Below are 22,855 nucleotides of genomic sequence, written 5' to 3' on the forward strand. Positions count from 1 at the left end.
AATAACGTGCGTTATTCTAGCTAGATACAAAGGACACGTTACCGCCTTGTATATTCTTGTTGTTTTCATAAATAAACGAACTGTGGAACGTGTGTGAGCGCTCTTCGATCAACAGCTCAGCCCTTTTTAAAGGGGACCCTAGTTTGGGATCGTCATTTGCTGCACGTCATGGAAACGGTACTAATCGACTTTCCAGTGAATTGGATACGAGTAGTGGGTTTCAGAAGCCATACTCTTCCGATGCGATGATTGCTGATGTACTGAAATCTTTTTGGTATGTTTAAATAATTAATTAAATTGATTAATAATAATTACAAACTTAGACAAATACACACATGCACACATCTAGTTGTAGATGTATTCAGTAATGATGTAGTCGTTATTGTAGAGTTATATATTGCAGAAATTTCCAAAAGATAATTTCAAACGTAATGCATGACTGAAAAATGTTATTGGATTGAATTATTGTGTGAATTTATGTTATTTTGTTTCTGCTGTGTTTGAAATGTCTACAATAACTAATAGATCATATCATAGACACATGTGTGGGTGAGTGGTCATCTGTGTATGTGTACATATCTATAGAACTAAAAATATTTTTAAAAAATAAAGAGAAATATAGGGATTTCCCAAAAACAATTGAGACAAGTTTTACATAGTAGCAATAACGTCATACAGTTTTACCAACCCTCATAAACAATGTAGGGAGGGAGGGTTGGTAAAACTGTATGACGTTATTGCTACTATGTAAAACTTGTTTTTATTGTTTTTTTGGCAATCCGTACATTTCTCTTTATTTTTAAAATGTTTTTAATTCTAGTTTATGTAACTTTTATTCTAGTGCAAAGGACTATAGTTTAATTAATTAAATTAATGATGACACTGACGACAATGATGGTTGGTGGTGGTGGTGGTGATGATAATGATCATGGTAATGATGCATGCTTGGCGTATTTATAATACCAGTGGCGTAGTGGTTAGTGACAATGGCTACCACTCCATGGTTTGGAGTTTCAAATACTAAACTCTAAGAGGTTGCGTAGCAATACTTTCTGTCACGGACAATTGCACGGGAGCTGTCATGATAGCTAGAGCTGTACAGTCCAGACAAATGCATGCATCTACTTCTACATTCTACTGAACGCAGTTTAGCTGTTACCTCTGTGCGTGTATAATCTACAATAATTGTATCATTCGAAAGTGCAATTAACATGCTTTACAAATGTGTATGAATTGTAATTTTTACTTCTCTAATGTGGCTACAGTTGCGTATAATAGGTAAGCGACTACTTTCCTTAATAGGTAAGCGACTATATGTGCATCAGCACTTGTCATATAGATTTAAGGCAAAATGAAGAGTCGGATTGACAAAACGACGATGCCAGATGAATGCAATTTTGACTCCGCAACACATGCAACACATACGCTAAAAGTTGAATCAAGGGTCCTCTTTCGAAGGTTTGGCACAATTACAATTTCTTAGCGAGAAAAGTGAAATGACTCTCGATTTTGCTCCCATTCGCGACTAAAGAGCAAAGGAGATTGATACGTGACAAATGGAATGGAAAGCAAAAGATAAATTTAAAAAGAAGAAGTCTGTTTTTTTGAGTTTCCATGCATAACTTGACAGAAATTAGTGCGACGCAACCATTGTCACATGACTACGCGACCATTGTTATGCGACTGTCTCAGTAAGCGAGTGAGATGTGAACGAAGATCTGTTTTCTGAGTTCTCGCATTTGTTTGACAGAAATTATTGCTAAGTCTAGACGCAACAGTTGTTACGCCACTAAGTAAAGACAGAACACCATCGCTCGCCTAACACAATGCTAACCGAGCATTACTGTTAGCGAGCAAAGCGAGCCTCGATCTCTCTTGTCATGTCAATTGAGATCGTACTAGCACTTGTTATTTGGGTTTACGACAAAACGGAGAGACGGATCAACAAAACGACGATGCCAGATGAATGTAATTTTGACTCCGCAATATTTGTGCAAAGAATTGAATCAAGGGTTCCCTTTCGAGGGGTCGACTCAATTATAATTTCTTAGTGAGAAGAGCGAAATGACTCTCGATTTCGCTCCCGTACGCGACTAAGAAGGAAATAAGACTGACGCGTGACAAAACGAATGGAAATATAAAGCTAGAAGAAGAGAAAAGCCTGTTTTCTGAGTTTCTGCACGTTAGTTTGACAGACATTGTTGCTACGCAACCATTGTTGCTACGCAACCATTGTTACACGACTACGCGACCATTGCTACGTGACTAGCTAAATAAATGAGTGAGACGATTGAAGTGTGAACGAAGAATTGAAGACAACGAGAAGAAGAGTAACTGAAAGTCTGTTTTCTGAGTGTTGTCCGAGTTCCCGCGTTTGCTTGACAGGAATTATTGCTACGCAACCATTGTTAAATCATTAAATGCGAATAAAAGTAAAGACAAAACATCATCGCTTGCCTAACATAATGCTAACAGAGCATTTACTAGTGTGTTACCAGTCCTTCTCCTCCCTAGTGGAACAAAAAGCACATGCTAAAACACGTGGAGCACGCGCAAGGAGGAGGAGGACTGGGTACGAGTCTAGCATACAGTGGCTGGTGAGCGTACGTCGCACCCGCGTACTCGGTTAATGAATTGAACAAACAAACTCTGGTGCATCTCATTTCAGGCCGCCAAAGTCTTATTTCTGGCTGTCGGAGGTATCACCAGTCTGGCATGGGTGGTGAAAGACAGATGGTTGATCTCAATCCGGCTGCTGCGTTTTGTGAAGATCCGAAAGCGGCGGCGTGTCGATCGGCGCGTTACAGACATCCATCCTGATGGAAGCGTGGATTGGCGTATTATAGTATAGGGTGTGTAATGTACACTTGCAAGGAACTTATCACAGGGTACGGGACCTGTATGTGGGGATTGCTCCAGTTATGAAGCATTGTGGGGCGTGGTCATCTATTTTGCACGCTTAGAGTTAAACATAGTAAATGAAGACTAAAATTTCTCAAAATCAATGAAATGAAATGTTTGTACGTTGTGTACTATATCCTATTTTTGTAACTAATCATCTAGCAACCTAGAAGACAGTTGCTAACCTTGGAGTCCCATGCGCCAACTTCGTTTTTTCTTCTTCTCCTCCACGCATATCTCTTTTTGTATGTTATGTATGGCTGTGAAACTTGAGAAAACGCTTTAGAATTACCTGAACTCTATTCGTTTGGTGACTAAAGAAACCGAAAGTAATGTTAAAAAATTGTTTCTTTCAAGCAGATTTGGTCTAGCGACCACCATCAACGCTATTGCACAGTTTGGGCCAATCATGGAGCAGTATTTGCAATTGCTTGTCCATGGCAACCAGAGACAATGGACAATCAAATAGGCCAAACGTTTATGAAAGAGTATAATCACCAGAACTGCATAATTCGATCATGTTTGCCATTGTCAGGTCTAGTCTGAAATTGTTTGCGAACTAGGTCACACATAGGAGCAAGAATGACAAGTAATTATGTAAACATAACAATTGATACGGGGAACCAACATTTGCAACATGCTTTGACTACTAGCTACAACTGCCATTGTATCAACTGCATAGGCACTAAAAATTGGGATGCTTAGTCTTGCTACATGTGTTATGATGCCATGGTATACCATAACATGACCATTAATTAAACCTCTAGACCACTTAATTAATTGAGTAAACTACCTCTAAATCGAAAGCTGTTTTAACTTTACATTTAAACAGGTTTAATTAATGCTAATGAAAATGTGCTAAATCTTATGCTTAGGCTTACAGTCCCTAATAATGGAGGCACGCCCTAGGTTGTACTTTTGCAGTCCTAAAAACTTACCAAACTAGAATTTAAAAAATTTTTTTCTGAAAAAGAAGTAGATGTAGGGATTGTATAAAAAGTAACAGAAACAAGATCTATAGATAATATGAACCAAAGCGAGACATCATTGGTAAATCCTTCCAACCCCACATTCCCTACATTTTACATTTAGTGCACGTGCGTTGGAAGGATTCACTAATGATGTCTGGCTTTGGTTTACATTATCTTGTTTCTGTTGTACAATTCCTACATCTATTTTTTTAGAGAAAAAGGTTCTAAAATTCTTTAGATATGTCCTGTATGTTCAAGAAAGACATTCTGAGGAGGTTGTTTGTTAACAAACGTATCCAAGATTGCATCATAATCAACATCAGTTCTATAGTTGAAGTGCATGTAGTGCAATTCCATTGAGTCTTTCTAGGCCCATTGTAGACTTTAGGTAAGTCTTAAGACGTTATGATTTTATGCCACTAATACTGGGCTAACAGCTACTGGTTACAAACGAGAGTAAGAATGTCACAAAAATATGGTTTTAATATATGGTTGTAATATAGTTGTCTTAGTTTGCTGTCCAGCACAACAGTTCTCTAGCTAGGTTAATTAATTAAAGTGCATTTCCAAGCATTATGTATCTAAAGTCCATAATTATAAATTTTAACATTATGCCTACAAATGATGGGGGCTTATAACCCCGTCTAGCCCATGCCACGCTATGCCCCTGTGATAGTGGTGTCTGACAATTTATTAATCGAAATCTCTATAACCTGCTGGATCTCAGTAAACAGTCACCACTGGGCAGAGGGGCAATACTGACGGTAATAGAGCCAATTATAAAATTAGAGAGATTGAGAATGGCAGGATCAGGGCACAACAGTGGGAGGAGAGGGTCTGGTACGCTAGAAAGGCGAGTCACAATTTTTTGTGCATTGATACGCTCCTCGGTCGCCACGCCGGTCTTAGCCAAATTTGCCTATGGGTTGCGTTTTGTTATGATCTATGGAACTGTGATACTTTTGGCCTGTGTTATGCTCTTCTTCTAGCTTGCTTGCAACGGTGCATTAGATCTCCACCAAATTTAAATTGCCTGTTCATGACCTAGGACAGTGTGCATGAAGCGTGTCAGTTATTGTCAGCGATATCGTGGTCTTGATGATCGACAATCTGAATCTGATGTTAGAAGACCTCAGGACACCCTAGCCTTGGTATTCCAGACTGCTCTCTGCATGTAATGGGAGGGAAGAGTGGGAGGATAGAAGAAAGCAGTGTACAGTACTCGTGCTAACAGTAAAGGTGATGCCCACCTCGGGGGTTTCTGGGCAACCTGGAAATATGCCTGGGTACTGTAGACCACTGGATCTATTTCTTTACCTTTTCTGCAATTTGGAATCTAGGCATCAGTAGAGAGTGGAGTAGCTAGCACAGGCAGTTGCATCAGAAGAGTCAAACAAAGAAACGACTGGAAGAGCTAGAATTCAGAAGAGCATAATTGAGCATGCACTCCCAGTACTATTTATGGGGATGGATGGTTGCAGTGAGACTGGTAGCTACTGTAAATTGCTTCTGAAATAGTTGCTCAATTTTCGAATTATATAGTTCCACTTTCGAAATATACGTAATTTCAAAACCTGCCAGAAGGCAGTACCGTACTGTTACAGTACAGGGTGTAGTACGGTATGTCGCAGTAAGAATGCCGGAAATGCGAGACACAACTTTTACGCCTGCGTAAGTCGTACGTATGTCTTGAAACAACGTAAATCCCCATGTGAGTGAACTCCCACGAATAATGTCACTGATCTTGTGGCTGAAAAGCAAGAATCCTCAGTTCAAGGCTCCTACAATGCCGTTTTTACCAGACCTGAACGAGGAGGTTAATGATGAGTCTGCTGTGATATGTGAGAAAGCAAACATTGGAGTGTGCAAATCATGAGTACTAGTGTACATAGTATATATATGTATTATGGGCATGTATAATTAATTTGCTGATTTCTAGAAAAATTAGGAAGCCATTAAATTTAGGAAACTGGTCGGCCATTACAAAATTTACAAAATTAAAGTAATTTCGAAAAATACTTGATTTAGAGTATGTTTTATTTAATTAGGAACTACCTTATAAGGCACCTAGCTAAGAAGCCATTCGTTCTAGCATGTTTTGCTAATGGAAAGTCATGCATCTTTATTTCATTTGCTCTTCTGTCTGGGTCAAATGAGTCGAACTGTTTTATGTGACTAGGTTCAGCACTGTTTGAAGAAAGGGGTAGAGGTGAAGAAACAACTAGAGGAGATTGCATGACTTTTCTAGCCTTTTTCAGAAAATCAGGAAAGGTATAGAAATGTGCCCCATTTCCCCAACATTTACCGCATCGATCTATAGTGCAAACATGCATGCATTTTCAAATCTAGCTGCTCTTTCACAACTGTACATGGCATAAATTTGGTAAACTGGCTCCCAGAATTGCTTGTATGGTAACAATTAGATAACAATTAGATGGAGTGCAATTGATTGCTTGCATATATGCATGGGACATTGCTGGACAGACATATGCCTTGGACTCAGCAGTTCTGTCTGGATCTGTATGTGAATGAAGCAGACAATTAAATCACAGCTAGGAACCCTCTGTTTTCAGAACAAACATTCTCTGCCAGAAGTAAATGGGTAGATAGATTGAGCATGAAAAGTATTTCATCCAAGTAGCGGCGAAAATTATTTCACCCAAGTACCATCATCGTGTACCACCTTTAAAAACAAATACCGTGTAGGAGGTATTATAGGTTTAATCTGTCTTTGGGTTGAACGTAGTTGGCTTCCCCTGAAGGCAAGAAAGGCTTTGATTGATGTGTGGTCAGCACAGTGTAGAACGCGTGCTTACGGTTATGGGTTGTCAAGAATCTCTCCGCTACCTGCTCTAACTCCTTGAGGTTGGGTATCTCTCTTTCACCAAGATGCAGCTGCTAAATCTCTTGGACATGTGTTGATGAACTGTTCTCTTATGAACAAGTCCTTGATGCCGTTCGATGTATGTATCTTCAGTACAGATATAAGACAACAAGATGCATTTGTCAAGATACGTCTTCCATCGAGTAATAAACTGCTCTGGGGTTTTCACAGCTTTGAGGATATTTTCTAAACTTGTTGCGGTATCCGTCGATCCGTCAAGTCACAGCGCTTGAGTATATTATTATAAGGTTTCCTTCAGTAAACTGAAGTTGAGAAGTTGAGAGCAGTGGCGTCCGGTATCCTGGAATACACGTCTCAAGCCTTTCCAGTGAGCAGCGCACTAAAAAGCTTTGCTCATTCGGACCCGGCCCAACCGTTGCTCTTCGCAAACCTCTCAAAACCTGCAAGTAGCTATCTATTTCGTCACTACTTGTACCTTCTTGGACGGTAATTTAGGAAACTTAATTGCCTGATCCCTTACTGCTTCCTGTTGTGGCTCAGCGGCTCTACCTGGTTGCATTTGCGTGAGCTAAACTGACCACCTCCATGCTTGGAGGACAGCCGGGACGTTTTCTATAAGTTAAAGGCCTGTTCTTCTCGGTATTACCTTTACGAAATTTCCCTCAGCGAGTTGTCCGAGGACGTCCACTTGTGGCCGCAGCATCCACGCCGGATGAATCTTTTCTCTGAAAGCAAACTGCTTTGAAATTGGAATGCCGTATATTGCTGCCAGTTCCTCCTGAAGACAGTGCAATGGCTTCTTTAGCCTGTCAACATCTTCAGACGACAACTATTTTAATTAATAAACCACTACACGTTGTCATCAGTTTTTTCAATGTCGTTTGTGATTTCGCTTGCACATGCAAGTGGAGGAACAGTTTTGTCGTTGTGTTCTAATCGCGCAGTCTCTTTGCATCCCTTTGCTGTAGACTACTCGTTCGTACCGTTCTGTCGTCAATGAATGCCTTTGCCGAATTGAAGTTTTTGACTAGGAACCTAATCCGGATTCATTTCGTCTTTCGTTGCATAAGGTATTATGCTTACGAAGGATTGGAACAGACGCGTGTGTACTTCAAACTAGTCTGTTTCAGGTCTTTTCTGTTGATAGCAGTTATCCACGCCCCTCGTCGTCGTTCCGTCAGTTTTTGAAATTTCTTGCCTTTGACCATCACAATCGCTGGCAAACAAACAAACTAATGTACTCTAGCACGTACGCACGTGAGTAGGTTTACGCCTACTGCAACCGGTCTATACATGTACCTCCACTTCTGTGGCTGACTTCCCTTCTACTCTCTTCATATCCAACTCGTGCTTGCAATCAGCCTCTCTTGCATTGACTTCTAACTGTAACCTCTTCAAGTCACTTCTCTCTGTCTCTCCTTTAATTGATTGCTGCTCTGTCATGAATGCCTGCAACGTTTCTCCTTTCAGGTCCACTCTCTTTTCCATTTCAATTAATTGCTCTATTCTGCAGCTGTGTACTTGACTTTATCCACTCACCTTTTACACTCTTCTTCTTGCCACCCTTGTCTCACTTCTCGAAATTGCTGTAGTGTTCTCGGCTCATGTTCCTTTCACTTTTTCTTAATTCTTGCCTTAGCCCCCAGGTGTTCTTGAAGGATAAGGGAGAATGTGGCCACGCTACATTGCAAGCGTTCAAGATGACGATCTGAGTCAACAGCACACAACATATTACGTATACTTCCCAAACGCGTATTACAATGATTCTACCCCAGTCATTCAGTCAAACCCCACCCCTAATTTCTTTATAGGGTACCCACAAGTGTCAAACTGTCACTTCTCACATGTCAACTCCTTGGAGGCAGTGTTGTGACCTTGCTGATTCTTAGACACGTGTTACAAGACTATAAAATTAAATTAAAATTAAGTAGAATTAACTTCACTTAAGTAGAAATATTACTGCTTCAGTGGAAATCGCAAATCATTGCACAAAAAATGTGTGTCTTAGTACACACTCAGGCTTTATATGTAGTCATTAGATTATATAGCTGTCAGGTGGGGAGCTTTAACTTTGTAGCACCCTAGCTTCGTCTGTGCCAATCAGGGTGCAGTATTTGCTTAGAATAAGTGACATTCCACTTCCGCTACATATTGACAGATCAGTAAATCGGTGGTATAGCTGCCTGGGGCTACTGGTTTATTGACCGGTCAATATGTAGCAAAAGTGGGATATGTCACTGATTATAAGCCAATACTGGAGACTGATTGGTGCTGGCGAAGCTAGGGGTGCTACAAGCTGGTTATAGACCTTCTGGCAAGTGTATAAATGAAATACACCCCATTACACCCAGCTCGTTAGCACTCAGGCTTCGCCCTTGTGCCGACTCGTTGGTGGAGCGAGGCGTATTTCAGTTGTACACTTGCCAGCGGTCTGTAATCTATACTTATGTGCATGTAGTTACTAATATATATATATATATATATATATATATATATATATATATATATATATGTATATATATATATATATATTGCATTTTGTGCAGGATGTTAAAGCTTTTGGGAAGCTTGCTCTTGATGTTCAGCTTCATGAGGGTCGCAACCTCAAGAAGACTTTATATGAAAAACGTATGCATTTTGCTTGTTTCTAGCAGAGCACAAATAATTTATAATTTGGTGTCAACTTAGTTGCTAGGATAATGATGGACAACGTGGTAGATCCGTACTTTCAATTTGAAGTTTCTCATCCATCAAGTAGAGGTAGGAGCTCTATACAGAGATCTTCGAGCAAGGACAACGAGGAGAACCCCAAGTGGAAAGCAGAAGAATTTTCTTTTCTTCTTGATGAAGAGACAGGACCAGGTCAACTTGAAGTGACTCTTTGGGATGCTAACTACATAAGCGACAGTAAGATGTCTGATCCTGTTGTCATCAACTTGAGTAGTCTTGAGATTGGAACTGGATTTAAGAAGCAGACATTGAAGATTTATGTAAGTGGTTTTATAATGTTGCTAGTTGGTCAATTGCTTTTATCATGGGGATAAGAGTTTATTGACTTCTATTTTATGGCAGGGATTAGGGGAAGTGGACATCTCACTTCGACTTCGAAGGTGACCTTTGAGCAAATTTGCTGATTTTGCATGATTGTATGGTTTATTGCTTCTCATCTAGAGAAGAGGAGACAGGGTTGGAGAACATTGTAGATGAAGAGGAGAGACTTAAGCAATCACCTATAGATAAGGTATGAACTAGAATGTACTATACTATAGCTGCATGTATGAGCAGGGGCGTACATATCCATTAGTTTACAGATCAAACGTGAACCCCAGATTATGCTATGATGTCATTGCATCACTGAATTTAATGTTAAAAATTTAAAGGAAGAGCATTTTTGGACATAAATTAGCAGGTCCTGCCTTGCGTCACCAAGCAGTGACATATTATGTCGTTATCATAATATCATAGATATTTTGCTGATGGCTGTGAACCTCTCTGTAAACCTCTCTGTAAACCTCCCATGTACGCCACAGTTGAGTGTCTAACAAATGAAGTATATTCTGCAATTGGTCTAGACAAGGTCATTGCGTATTGCAATTTGCACTGTCTGAGCTAGTACTTATGGTTTTTAAGATGCAGAAGTTTATATTTTTATAGACTTAAAAGATTGATGAAATTTTATTGATTGACATGCTGAGGGTGCTTGATGATGCCAGCGTATGCTTATGAGAAGTCAAGAGACAATTAAATGGCGGTAGGGGATAAACGTCAATATAAACATAGTCGCTTTCATTAACCTTTTATGGCCGGTGATTGATTGATTTAATTAATTGCTGAGACATACAAGTGAAGAGAAAGAGGTTTAGATCTGGAAACGTTTCTGGGAACAGGAAGTGCGTTAGTGATTAGAGCCAAATCAGAAAACAAAGAGTGGTATATTTGTATATCTACAGTACCTTTTACTTAATTAATGATGTATCAACCTGCTAAAAGCATGCATTGACCACTGGCTAAACATAAACTAGTGTTCTCTTCAGGAATTTTTCTCAACCGGCCCAAAGACTTGATGAAGACCCGGCCCTCCTCAGAGACTATTTTGTAGACTATCCTTCAAATTTAAATATTTGGATTTTTGGTAAACTCATTGATGATTCAACTATACATGAAGTCATGAGTGTCAGTATTCGGGACGCATACCCTAGCATATACAGTGTATTATGCTCTAGCTGTCTAGCATTGCATACACTGTAACAGTATACTCTTAAGTTGTCAGAAAAACTCTCAGAAGACCTTCTAGACTAGTAGACAAGTACAACCACTGTTGTACTTGGCATCCCACTTGTGTCGACCCTTCTTTGGTCTTCCAATTCCATTATACCTCTAGCAGCAGGTGCTGCAAAACAACTTTACAGAAGCAGGATGCATCGTGTCATCTTTTCAACAAATCAACCACAGTTGGGTAGAACTCCACATGGTTAAAGCAGCATGCACATCAACTTTACACTTCTTTGCTTCTTGGCATCCAGCCGTGTACACACTCAGAGCCTATCCCAGATAGTACCTAAAGTTCCCGGACATTGTTCGTACTGAGTTAATTGTACAATACGTACATGATACTGTACCCATGGGCAGTATCAGAATTTAGCTGAAGGAGGTGCTGATGGCTTAATTCCTTTCCTTTCTTGTAGACGTGGTTTGAACGCACATGTTTGTCTCATCATGCGAATCACAACCTGAAATGGATTTTGATTGGTACACCCATACACAGATTGTACACACAAAAACTGTATGGCCATATCCCGTATGTTTCCTTGTAGTGATTAATTGCTAGCTATATTTGCTGTGTATACAGTATGTATAAACAGGTGCTTGCTGCAACAACTGCATTAGTTACACACTGTATTTGTTACACACTGTAAGAATATGATCGAATGACATTCTGAAGGAGGGTGTACGCCCCTCGTGTCCTGCCTAAACCCACCCCTGGTACGCCAGTCTCGTTGTAGCGTGTTATTTATGACAGTGACCATAAAGGAACCCTACAACTCGGAGTAGGAAAGTTTATGTCACAACCGGCAAGTCCAATTAAGGTTTCGACTGACAGTTTTCTCTTCCAACTGGCAACATGCTGGTACCACCGGTTGTGGGGAGAACACTGTAAGCTATTATTTAATTTCAGCTACAGTGATGTAATAGTTGATTAATGTGGTACTATAGTAGTATTTTACCAGAATCATGTTTGACAGTTTCAAATAACGGATAGACAGACAGACAGACAGACAGATATCAGCTATCTAAACTCAAGGTGAGTCTCTGTCGGCAAGTCTTATTGACAATGAAGCTACAGCATGAGATGCTTCCAGACTTCGTTCCATCCGAGAGAAGGAAAGGAGCTGGGGCTTGGCTCAGTTCTATCTCGAGCCCTCAAAGGTTTGCACTCAATTCCTGCGACTATCGCTTGCCATCTCTTTTGAGACTTGGAATGTCCTTTCCCCTTTCAGAGTGGCTTCCTAAATGCCACTGCGGGACCTTGCTAGATGACAGTGGCTATCACCTTCTGACTTGCAAGTCAGGGGCGGTCCTATTCCTATTTGGACTCACGAGGCCATTGCATCAGTATGGTCTGACTGACAGGATCTTCATATTCATCACCGACACGAGCCAAGACATCGCTACTCCAACTCGGACAACAGACCTGACATCATAGTCTACGACCTTGAGACAGGAACCAACATTGATTTAAACATTGCCATGGCCCATCCATGGAGTTCAGACATCTTTCCTAAATCAGCCAAGGAAGATGGTGCAGTTGCAAAAAGAAGAGAAGAACGAAAAATGGATAAATACAGAAAGGTAAGGCTTCCTGGTGGATCAATGGTCAAAGTCACTCCTCTAGTCCTGGAACACTTTGGGAGATGGGGAGAAGAGGGAAAGAAGTTTTTGCAAATCTTTCGAAACATTCATTGGACGAAATTGGAAGGCCAAATGCACCAGAGTTTATTGACTATTGGAGGAAGCGATTCTCAGGACAGCTACAGAAGTGTAACGCCAAAGTCCTTCTGAAGAAGAGTTCCACACTTTGCAGTGGTGGTGTCAACAAGCTCATGTCCTACTGCACCCAGTTTCTTAGTCACTGATTGTCTCTGGGTTGCTGTATGCTTGTAGTTTATAGCTCATTCTTAGTGAAGTGTATGGTGTGTAGATTATGGACAAGGTACATTTGAACTTAAGTACTTACTATTTTGCTGAAATGTAATACAGTCTTGTGTTCGAAAATATATGATGATAGACAGACAGACAGACAGACAGATTGTTATATTTGAACTCTTACTCTACCAATAACAATCGCTAACTTTACGTATGCAAAACGATAACAGTCAATGAACAAAATGTTGAACGTCTTTATCATACAGAAAATCATCAAAATTGCACTTAGACAACTTCGACAAATTTTTAAAAATCACACGAGAGTTGCAAGACCGTACAACTACAGACAATAGCTTTCTCCATCAATCTCTAAACTCTATTTTGCTGCTTTTTCCATTTGCATCTTTTGAAATTTTGGAGATCTTATGGAGATAGTCTTCAGCCATAGGGCCCCAAAAGCCAGAGTGTTGAAAAACCAGTGGAATACATGTTGTATCAGATCCTGCTATAGACTGCTGTTGACCATATTTTGTCATTTTGCGTTTTTCTCTCAACTCAGCTGCATAACCTGATATTTTGGCAGCTGATTGTACGATGTCACAAGAATGTGGATGAGCAAGTGAAATGTCCAGGTCTTTTGTCAAGAGTCCAGTGGGATCGTATATTGTTATATCCGGTGTGTTCTCAGAGTAAGTATACCTATTTCTTAGCTCAACTTGATGAGGAATATTTAACTCGTCTTAGGGCGCGTCTCCACTAGGGCTTAAACATGTTTACAACCTGTTTAAGTCTAAACATGTTTAAGAATAATGGTGTCTCCACTAGTGTTAAACCTGTTTAACTCTAAACCTAAACAGCTTTTGCTAAACATGTTTCAGAGGTAGTTTAACGAAAGTGGTTTAGGTTTAACAGTCATGTGATATAAATGCGCGTTCCACAACGATGGATTTTAGTTCGTTCGCGCTGTTCTTTCTCTTTCTTTGGAGACTATTGGAAGAAGAAAGAACTAGGCAATGTCAGAGAGTGCGTAGACTGATGCAGAGTGTCAGGAGAGAGCCATTTTGGCAAAGACAGAGACTTGTGTCTGTGATTGCTCTTCAGACGACTAGAAGACGATCTCCGACTGTCTGGTGCACAAGAAACGAATTCGCGCGGTACAACAAAGTCCCGGATAATTCTTTTAATAACCTGGAATAAATGGACAAGTGGAGACGCTGTCTACTAAACATGTTTAGAGTTTAAACATGTTTAACGTTAAACATGTTTAAAGAGCAACAAGTGGAGACACAGCCCAAACAATTAGCCCAAGTTGACACGATTGTATTGTGTTGCCATACTGGGCCACCGCCATACTTGCAGGTTAATTAATAGATGATAACCATTTTCATCAAGGCTTGTACCACAATCACACTTGGTAACAATCTGGGAATATGGTAAAGGACTACCAAGTCTAAAAAATGCTGCCACACGAAATTCTGAGGACTTTAGAACAAATTTGGTGCTGAAGGAATAGCTTGAAGCCATGATCCTGCTCCACGTTCCTGACATGACCATATTCTTGCAGCATGTTTGACAGAGGATGCTTGCATAACACATGTTGCTGTATTCCCTTCAGCAATATCTGAGCTCAGGCGACTTTGGAGTTTTACTGGATTTGCCATAAGTCCAGACAAAGACTGAGGTATGAGTGTCTCTTCATCTGATCCTAAAGTGGAAGGAAGGCTTGCTATTGGCTTGCAAAGATGCTGATAGCAAGGAGGTGGATTCGCACAGTTGAGGCTGTCACATAGATCTATTCTAGATGAAAATCTTTGAGGAATCGTGCTCATTGAATAGCACTGTGACCCACGAAAGCAGCAGCAGAGATTTGTGTCAAGTTTGTAATGCCAAAACCTCCCAACTTGATCTTAAGAGATGCTTGCTTCCATGTCAGCTCGTCAAGTGCACTCAACCCCAATATTGCTGCAAAAGTATCTCTTGATAGCTGATCATGAATGCGAGAAGCTAGGTGTAAAACTGGAGGAGGCACACTCCTTGCTAAATTTTTCAGTGTAGGCACGTGACAGTACCGCAGTAAGAGAAGTGCACTTTGAGGATCATTCAATTTGAGCAGTTGAGAACAAAGGCCTTCACCTGCAGCCGCTGATTTGATACATCTAGACTGGACATAAGAATCATTGCCAGTAGGCACCCCAAGGATATCAACACCAGACGATACTATGGGAACTGAGAATCTGTTTCATTATTCTCTTTGGTTGATGGCAAATATATTTCACAGTTTCTATCACAAAGTTTCAAGTTGATTGTTTGAAACTCTTTCCGTAGATCAGTTATCACTGTTGACTATAGCCAACTACAAAGTTGTCATCCAAGTAAGCCAAAATAGTTAAATTGCTGTGCTTCTTTTGAAGCCTATTGAGAACTGGGTGTATAGACAAAGCAAATAGGAATGGACGTAAGGGGTCACCTTGGTGAACCCCTTCTTCTGATGGAATAACTGACAGATTTACCATTGAAGTACAGCAATGGACTTGTGATTGCATTCATTTGTTGGACATGAGCATGAATTTGGGAAAGTGAATTATCACGTCATTCAAAAATTGTTGTCTTGAGACACTATTGAAGTGTATTGATCGATAATGAGAACACAGCAAAATGCCTTCTCTCCGCATGTTCAGCTATAGCTAAGGGCGTATTGCCTCCTGAAATTGCCAAGCTGATGTCATCATCCCGACTGATTGCTCTTCCTAAGCCTAATGGAGATGTTCGTCCTATAGGTGTTGGAGATGCACCTTGTTGACGTACTGCTCGTGCCATTTGCGTACAGAAGAAAGAAGCACTTGCTGATTATTTTACTCCTATTCAGCATGGAGTCTCAACACAGAATGACACCGCATGAGCTTGTTGCTCACCACTTTGGTCTGATGCTAGAAGTAAATCAAGATTGGACTGTTCTCAAAATCAACTGTTTGTAATGCTTTCAATTCAATCAGTAGGTATGATATGTTAAAACAAGTGTCTAAGGCTTTTCCTGACTTGTCCAGTCACATTCAACAAATGTATGGTCCTTTCAACAAACAAGAAGATCTCAGATTACAAAGGAATTAAAAAGCTACAACATCGATTGTCCGTTTCTAATTTCAATGATGATTTCCAGAACTTGTTTGATGCAGCTCCAACTGCAAGAGATGAAGCAAGATTTCGTTCTTTCCAAGGAAAGGCACAGGCGGATGGTTGCATGCACTACCAACCTTATACGGATTCACACTCAACCCTTGTGAATTTCGCTTGGCGTGCCGTGTGAGATTGGGTCTGCCAATATATCACCATTTCACAATAGGTAGAGTCTTGTAACTGCAACTCACCTTTAGACAACAGCGGCTACCATCTTCTTACCTGCAAGACCAACGGTGGTCCTGTTTGGTCACACGAATGCATTGCATCGGTTTGGTCAGAATGCCTGCGAAGTCTCAGAATTCACCATCGTCGTGAGCTACGTCATCGCTACACTACTTCTGATGATCTCCCGGATATAGTCATCATTGATTCAGAAACAGGGTTATTGATTTAGATATTGTCCTAGCTCATCCGTGGAGCTCAGATATTTTCCCCACATAGAGCAGTGTTGATGGAGTGGCATCCAAAAAGCGAGAAGAGAGAAAACATGCTAAATATAAAAATATAAAGGAGAAAATCTATAAAATTGATTCCACTTGTTATGGAGCAGTTTTGTAGATGGGGAGATGAAGCTAGACAATTTCTTCAACATCTAGGCGAACGATCAGTAGATGAAGTTGGCAGACCTAACATTGGCGAGTTCATGGATTTTTGGAAGAAGAGATTTTGATACAACTGCAGTAATGTAATGCAAAGGGTTACTATAATAAAACTGTCATTGCTCGAGGCTGAAGATGCGAGTGCTGAACCATTCAGCAACCAATTTTTCAGTCATTGACTATAGGACTTTAGTTTTTTAGTTTAAGTTAGCTTTCTTTAGTGGTTGCGTTTTATCTTAGCTTTAGATCGTATTGTTTTTAGATTACTTATTAGTTGTGGACTCGTAAATTCTGTGATTTAGCAGCGATGTATGGTAGCTTGATGTTTGAAAATATGTAAAAGACAGACAGACAGACAGACACTTTATTCTCATGTAGACTATACTAGGATCCTCCTAGTGGAGGACCCATATGAACACATATAACCGTTCTGGTGGAGGACCCATATGATCACATCTGTTCATCACTAGTGTTTTGGTTGGATTGCTTGTGAGCCTTGAATATGGAGCCCCGAGATCTCTATGTGTGACAACTCAAGAATCTTTTTAACTCAAAGTAACTCAGTCAATCAACTACCGACAAAGCACATATCCCGTATAATACACAACTCCACAACATCACCCCCACAAACAAATTTATTAAAGCACCTGTACTCAAAAATTCTTATTTGTAAAGCTATATACCCACTCTCCTAATCGTTCTGGTGGTTGTCCTTTTGTTCTTCTCTGGCTTTGCCTATTGACAGACTACAAGAGTCTATTGGATTATTCAGGGACCAGGACCGTCGAGATGCTCTACGTAGATTCGACAGCTGGTGGACAAGTTGTTTCCAATTATTTGGAGATTTGATGAACTGACCACCGATTACAAAAGAAACTGAACGGAATCTATTTATTAAATGCATAGACGAAGATTTGTGTCTGCGGCTTGAGAATTCCGTCTTACCGAAACAGATTAAGGATATGAGGTTACTTGATCTTGTTGAGCACACGTGCAGCTTCTCTAAACAGAAATACAATACAATTGTGGAGTGGGTACATCTTCACAGATGCTTAGTAATTACAACAGACTGGTGAGACTGTTCATCTATATCTAGATGCATTAAACACATTGCTGCAAATTGTTGTTTTGCTCCGGCGGAATATGTATGGGAACTGGATTCGGATAGTCAGAAATATTTAGTGATAAACATGCATAAATTAAGGCTAGTTCAAATTTCGATTACCATTTGGAGTGAGCTCTGCTCCTGCTATATTTCAAAGAGTAATGAATAATGTGTTAAAGAATCTCAAAAAACCACTAATTTCTTTGATGACATTTTGGTGACAGGGTCCGATGATGAACAGTTACAAAACTTGTCTAAGTGTTAAAGCGCATCAGGGATCATGGCCTTTGTTTGAAGACAGATAAATGTTCATTCTTTCAGTCATTGGTACAATATCTTGGTCATGTCATTGACAAAGATGGTATTCAGCCTTCACAAGAGAAGATAAAAGCCATTCAAGACATGCTGATTCCTACAAATCAAGCTGAATTACGTTCATTCCTAGGAATGGTCATCTAATTTTCTCAATTTTTCCTAGGCTATCTGATCATACAGCTCCACTCAATTATCTGTTGAGAAAAGATGTGCGTGGGGTTTGGTCCAGTGAAGTCGCAGGCTCCTTTAACACAATTCAGAAGAAGCTTACCTCACTACCAGTTCTAGCAATGTACAATCCAGATCAACTGTTGTTTCTATAGCATGTGATGCTAGTGAAAAGGGACTAGGAGCTTGTATATCTCAGCCTAACACTGAGGGACAGGAGCAAATAATTGAGTACGCTTCCAAGTCTTTAACAAAAGCTGAAATAAACTATTCTCAAATAGAGAAGGAAGCTTTGTCAATTATTTATGGAATTCAAAAGTTTTGACACTGTTTTCTGGGATTTCATTTTATAGAACGTAGAAATCATAGACCACTGGTCACAAATTTGACGCTACTAAGATCAGTTCCGGCTAGAAACAGCAGTCGCTTGACTGAATGGGCTCTCTAACGTAGTACAAGTACGATATTTAGTATCGAAGTTCATCCAGTCATGGAAACACTGATACCCTATCACATCTCCCTATAGGTGATGATGGAACTTTCGATCAAGTTCAGTGTGGAAAATAGGGAATTATTTTGGCTCAGACAGACTGAGCCTAGGTAGGACATTCTTGTATGTTGTTACATGTATAACTAAGAGCCTCTCCTACTGCAGCCATTTTTGCATGTATTTTTTACAACCAACTTCCAAGAAGGACAAATGGTGCTAAAGGCAGCTGAGGTTTTCTTTGGATAAAGCATGCTAGGAGGCTCCTAAATTTATGAAATTAACAGTTACACCATTGGAAAGGTCATCACGTGCTAAGAGAAAGGTTTACACTATCATATTTGCATAGAGATGGATGTTTTGTGCAAACGCATCCCAACACTTGTGCAGTATTTGGTCGGACAAACAACACATTTGGTGGGACATTGTGCTATGTCCTACCGTTATTTTCCACACTGAAGTTAGACAACAAGACGAAGAAGTTGACCAGTTTGTGGCCAGCCTAGAGACCCAAAATGTTAAAAATGGACCCATTGTCATATATAAGCAACTTCAGAAATACGCTAAGAAAGATGCCATCTTACAAAAAAATCATTCGACACATTCAGAAGGGATGGTCAACAAAGTTATCGAATGCAAGCGCCAAACTGTATTCTTCTTGCAAACATCAACTTTCAATTATTGATGGATGTCTATTGAAGCATAGAGATAAAACAACCGCATTCAGGTAATTGCTCCTGCTACAGTGGCATAGAGCTCATGAGTAAACTGGCTTGCCAATACATCTGGTGACTTGGTAATCGACCGTGGTATTGATAGAATGGTACACAATTGTGATGCGTGTGCCTTGCACAGAAATCGTCTTCCATGTGGCTCATAGTTGTTGATGCCCATTCGAAATGACCAGAGGTATTTGAATTTCAAGTTGGATCAAGTGGAACAAAGCAAGTAATATCATCATTAAAACATTGAAATTGCGAGTTTTGGAATTCCAAAGCAAACCATCACGGATAATGGCCCCAGTGTGTGGTGAAAGAGTTTAAAGATTTCTGTAATCATCAAGGAATCTTTCACAGTTTAACACCTTACCACCCTAAAAGTAATGGACAAGCGGAAAGATTCATTCAGTCTTCTAAGAGAGCAGTCCAAAAGGATTAGAAACACCAGGAGCAAATCTGCAAAACGTTGTTACTGAATTTCTCATGGTATACAGAAGTTCGGAACATGACACTATACTGGGAGTGTCCATCCAAACTCTTACTGGGTAGAGAACTTTGATGTTCTCTCAATATGTTAGTGCCAAAATTACCTGCTCATCAAGATCAGAGTAAGCAGTTACTGAAATGCAAAGTTCAAGAGTGCCAAGAAAGGCAAAAGAAAATCTGTGATCGTACGTCTCATGAAAGGAAACCCTTTCAATTAGGAGCTCAAGCATCTGAGGTTGTTGTACAGCTTGCAACAAAGATAAAACAGCAGAAATCTGAAAATATAGGAAAGATATCAGTGTCTTTGGAATTGCCTCCAAGTGCATTCCACTTGTATTCAAGAAATTTAGTTGGCGGTGGTGGAGCCAATTTCTTGAAAACTGTCTGAGTTAGATGAAGAAGGCAAAAAGAATGGCCACGACTTCAAAATCGTTTACAGTCAATGTCTATCTGTTACCTGCAGCATTGCAATGCAAGAGGTCTGTCTTCTGAAAGCTCAGTTAACTTGCGTATAGTATGTGTGAGACGTAAATGCTGGCTTCTATAGAAATCAGTTAGTTTTTTGCTAACCGTTGCTTTACTTGTTGGCGACCAGTTTGTGGTCGCTGGTCATCATTATGTAATTTGCGTTCATGTGACTTATAGTGACTATATTCCTTAAATAAATGGATTGTGACAGACAGACAATAGACAGACAGACATCAAAGGGACACTTACCAGAGAAAGCTTGAGATCTCTATGATAGTTCCAACTTACACCCTGGAATAGTTGCTTTCAATTCCATTTTGGTTTGGATTGCAATTAGATATTTCTCTCTGTGCATCCGTGGAACCAGGACGTCATGGCTTGCAAACATGTTTTCTGCATGTTTCCTCTTTGCTTGCTCTGAAAAGGATGACTTTGCAGCAGCAAAGAGGAAACAACAAAAGGCATTAAGATATAGTAAGGAAAGATATCTTTGGGATTAAGTCTGATTGCATTTCTCTAATCTTTGAGCATTTCAGTCAATGGGGATGAAGAGCAAACCAGTTTTTCTACATGATGTCAGTGTTAGCAGCTGAAGATGGTAGAAGAAGCAGTCAGGATTTTTAACATCTTTTGGAGAAGATGCTATTCTGTTGTTTTGCAAAGATGCAATGTGAGTGATTCCAAAAAAATGTCTGTAGACTTCACCATTCTATAGACACCGAGTCTTAGATTTTGACTTATATGATAAACAAATGGTTTGGGTTAGTTTTGTTTTTGTAGTTGTTGGCAGCTTCTGTAGGGCTGCCGGACCAGTTGTAGTTAGTGTTGCTGCTATGATAAATGAAACGTATGTATTAAACAGACAGACAGACAGCTAGACACAAACAGACAAAGATATCGTGTACTGCGACTGATGATTGTCTTATTAGATAGGGTAGCTTAATTTGTTTGAATATGCTAAGATGAGTTGTTGTCCTATATTAAGTATAGAACTAGAATCAGAATACACTGTGTGCATATAGATAGCCGTGCACAGCTGGTACATACCCGTTGTGTACTTGTATTGCTGTACTGAATTGTAATAATCTTGGTATTTCATTTGCTTTATAATGTACATTGACATTGTTAACTTTGTGCAGAAGTTATATCCAGAGAAATACATTTGTCGTTTGGATGTCTTTATTCACGAAGGCCGTCACTTGCAGAAATCCTTTTATCAGAAATGTAAGGACCTTTGTTGGTTGTACTCTATATGGTATGTTGGGTGTATTAAAGCAGTTTGTTGTGTTTCAAGTGTCTCAGTTAATGACTGACCCTGTGATGGATTCTTACGTGCAAGTGCACGTAACTAAGCCTTGGAGAATGGCACAAGAAGCAGCCACACAGAACACTGTCTTTAGGGCTAACACAGAGAATCCTGAATGGAATGAAGAACTTTCATTTCTTATTGATTCCCGTCAAGGACTAGGGCAACTAGAAATGACAATCTGGGATTCCAACTATGTGATGGATCAAGCATTGACTGATCCTATTGTTATTGAATTGAATGATATTCAAAAAATGGGAAAAGGATTTCATCGACAGACGTTTCCAGTTTACGTAAGTGCATTTAGTATTCTCTTATTAATCTCCATAATAATTCTATTCTATGATTACAGGGTGGTGGAGAGTTGGACGTTTCTTTGCAGATAAGGCTGTAAGCTAGAATCTACCATAAAATTTTTAGTATTAGCAAGATTATATAACTAGTTGCAATAAGGAGCAAGCTTTTAGGAGTCCGTAAATGAACTAGAGAGAAAACGGAGTGTAGAGCATACTTACCATGCAACAGACAGACATGTACTGTACAGTACAGAGTAGTTGTAGGCTGAGATTCAATCATTCTTGTATTGAATGGGGTACGTGTCAGCGAGAACTGCATGTAGTTTTTGGGTTGTGACATTGTGTATGTGCACCACATCTTGATTGTCTTAAAATAATGAAACATTTCGTTGTATAGCTACTATAAGTATTTTAGACGTGTACGCATTAGTCGTGATTATTTAGTGCGGTTCTTGCTTCACTTGCCCTAATTAGTGACGTATGTACTTAAACTGAAGGAAGAAGTTTGTTGAGAGTTCATTTCAAAGCAGCCGAATGGTATGATATCGTTTGGTTTGACTTGGTTGATCTGTGTTTTGTAGACCAACGGCTGACGTGAGGTTTGGACGTGACGTTCACAAAAAGGAGAAGGAAATAGTGAGGGAAAGACAGAACAAAACTGCAGGTGCTATCAGGTCTCTGCTAGGAGTTGGAGACAATGCCAAAGTAAACGTTTTTTGATAATGCATTTATTGATCAATTGATGAGCTATATACATTTGACGCTGAGGATTTGGTTGCGCATGTAAGTATATATCTTGTCGTGATCAGATGTGTTGTGGCTTTTCACCTTTAAGAAGTTAAGTAGACTGTATTTAAATAACACGTGC

General features: G+C 39.8%; 2 protein-coding genes across 2 annotated transcripts in view; both read left to right on the forward strand.

The window, feature by feature from the left end:
- Positions 1 to 9,267: 9,267 nt before the first annotated feature.
- LOC134189198 (uncharacterized) lies at positions 9,268 to 10,781 on the forward strand. The gene is made up of 5 exons (XM_062657441.1): positions 9,268 to 9,345; positions 9,406 to 9,707; positions 9,790 to 9,827; positions 9,889 to 9,958; positions 10,752 to 10,781. Exons 2-5 carry the CDS (start codon positions 9,417 to 9,419, stop codon positions 10,779 to 10,781), a joined length of 429 nt encoding a protein of 142 aa, XP_062513425.1. The 5' UTR covers positions 9,268 to 9,345; positions 9,406 to 9,416.
- Positions 10,782 to 12,465: 1,684 nt separating this feature from the next.
- LOC134189199 (cytosolic phospholipase A2-like) overlaps positions 12,466 to 22,855 on the forward strand; it is a 21,197-nt gene continuing 10,807 nt past the window's right edge. The window contains exons 1-9 of the mRNA XM_062657442.1: positions 12,466 to 12,754; positions 12,917 to 12,928; positions 14,132 to 14,220; positions 15,639 to 15,794; positions 16,202 to 16,306; positions 21,525 to 21,609; positions 21,680 to 21,984; positions 22,044 to 22,081; positions 22,569 to 22,692. Coding sequence (XP_062513426.1) covers positions 12,466 to 12,754; positions 12,917 to 12,928; positions 14,132 to 14,220; positions 15,639 to 15,794; positions 16,202 to 16,306; positions 21,525 to 21,609; positions 21,680 to 21,984; positions 22,044 to 22,081; positions 22,569 to 22,692 — 1,203 coding nt within the window. The remainder of the gene's footprint in view (positions 12,755 to 12,916; positions 12,929 to 14,131; positions 14,221 to 15,638; positions 15,795 to 16,201; positions 16,307 to 21,524; positions 21,610 to 21,679; positions 21,985 to 22,043; positions 22,082 to 22,568; positions 22,693 to 22,855) is intronic.

Source organism: Corticium candelabrum, chromosome 13, assembly GCF_963422355.1.
Source record: "Corticium candelabrum chromosome 13, ooCorCand1.1, whole genome shotgun sequence".
NCBI lineage: Eukaryota > Metazoa > Porifera > Homoscleromorpha > Homosclerophorida > Plakinidae > Corticium > Corticium candelabrum.

What these genes read in the sequence shown, in the direction of transcription:
- LOC134189198 (XM_062657441.1), top strand. Translation starts at nt 9,417, where the DNA reads ATGATGGACAACGTGGTAGATCCGTACTTTCAATTTGAAGTTTCTCAT. An exon ending in AGCAGACATTGAAGATTTAT is followed by an intron (nt 9,708 to 9,789) that starts GTAAGTGGTTTT and finishes ATTTTATGGCAG; the next exon opens with GGATTAGGGGAAGTGGACAT. An exon ending in ATCTCACTTCGACTTCGAAG is followed by an intron (nt 9,828 to 9,888) that starts GTGACCTTTGAG and finishes CTTCTCATCTAG; the next exon opens with AGAAGAGGAGACAGGGTTGG.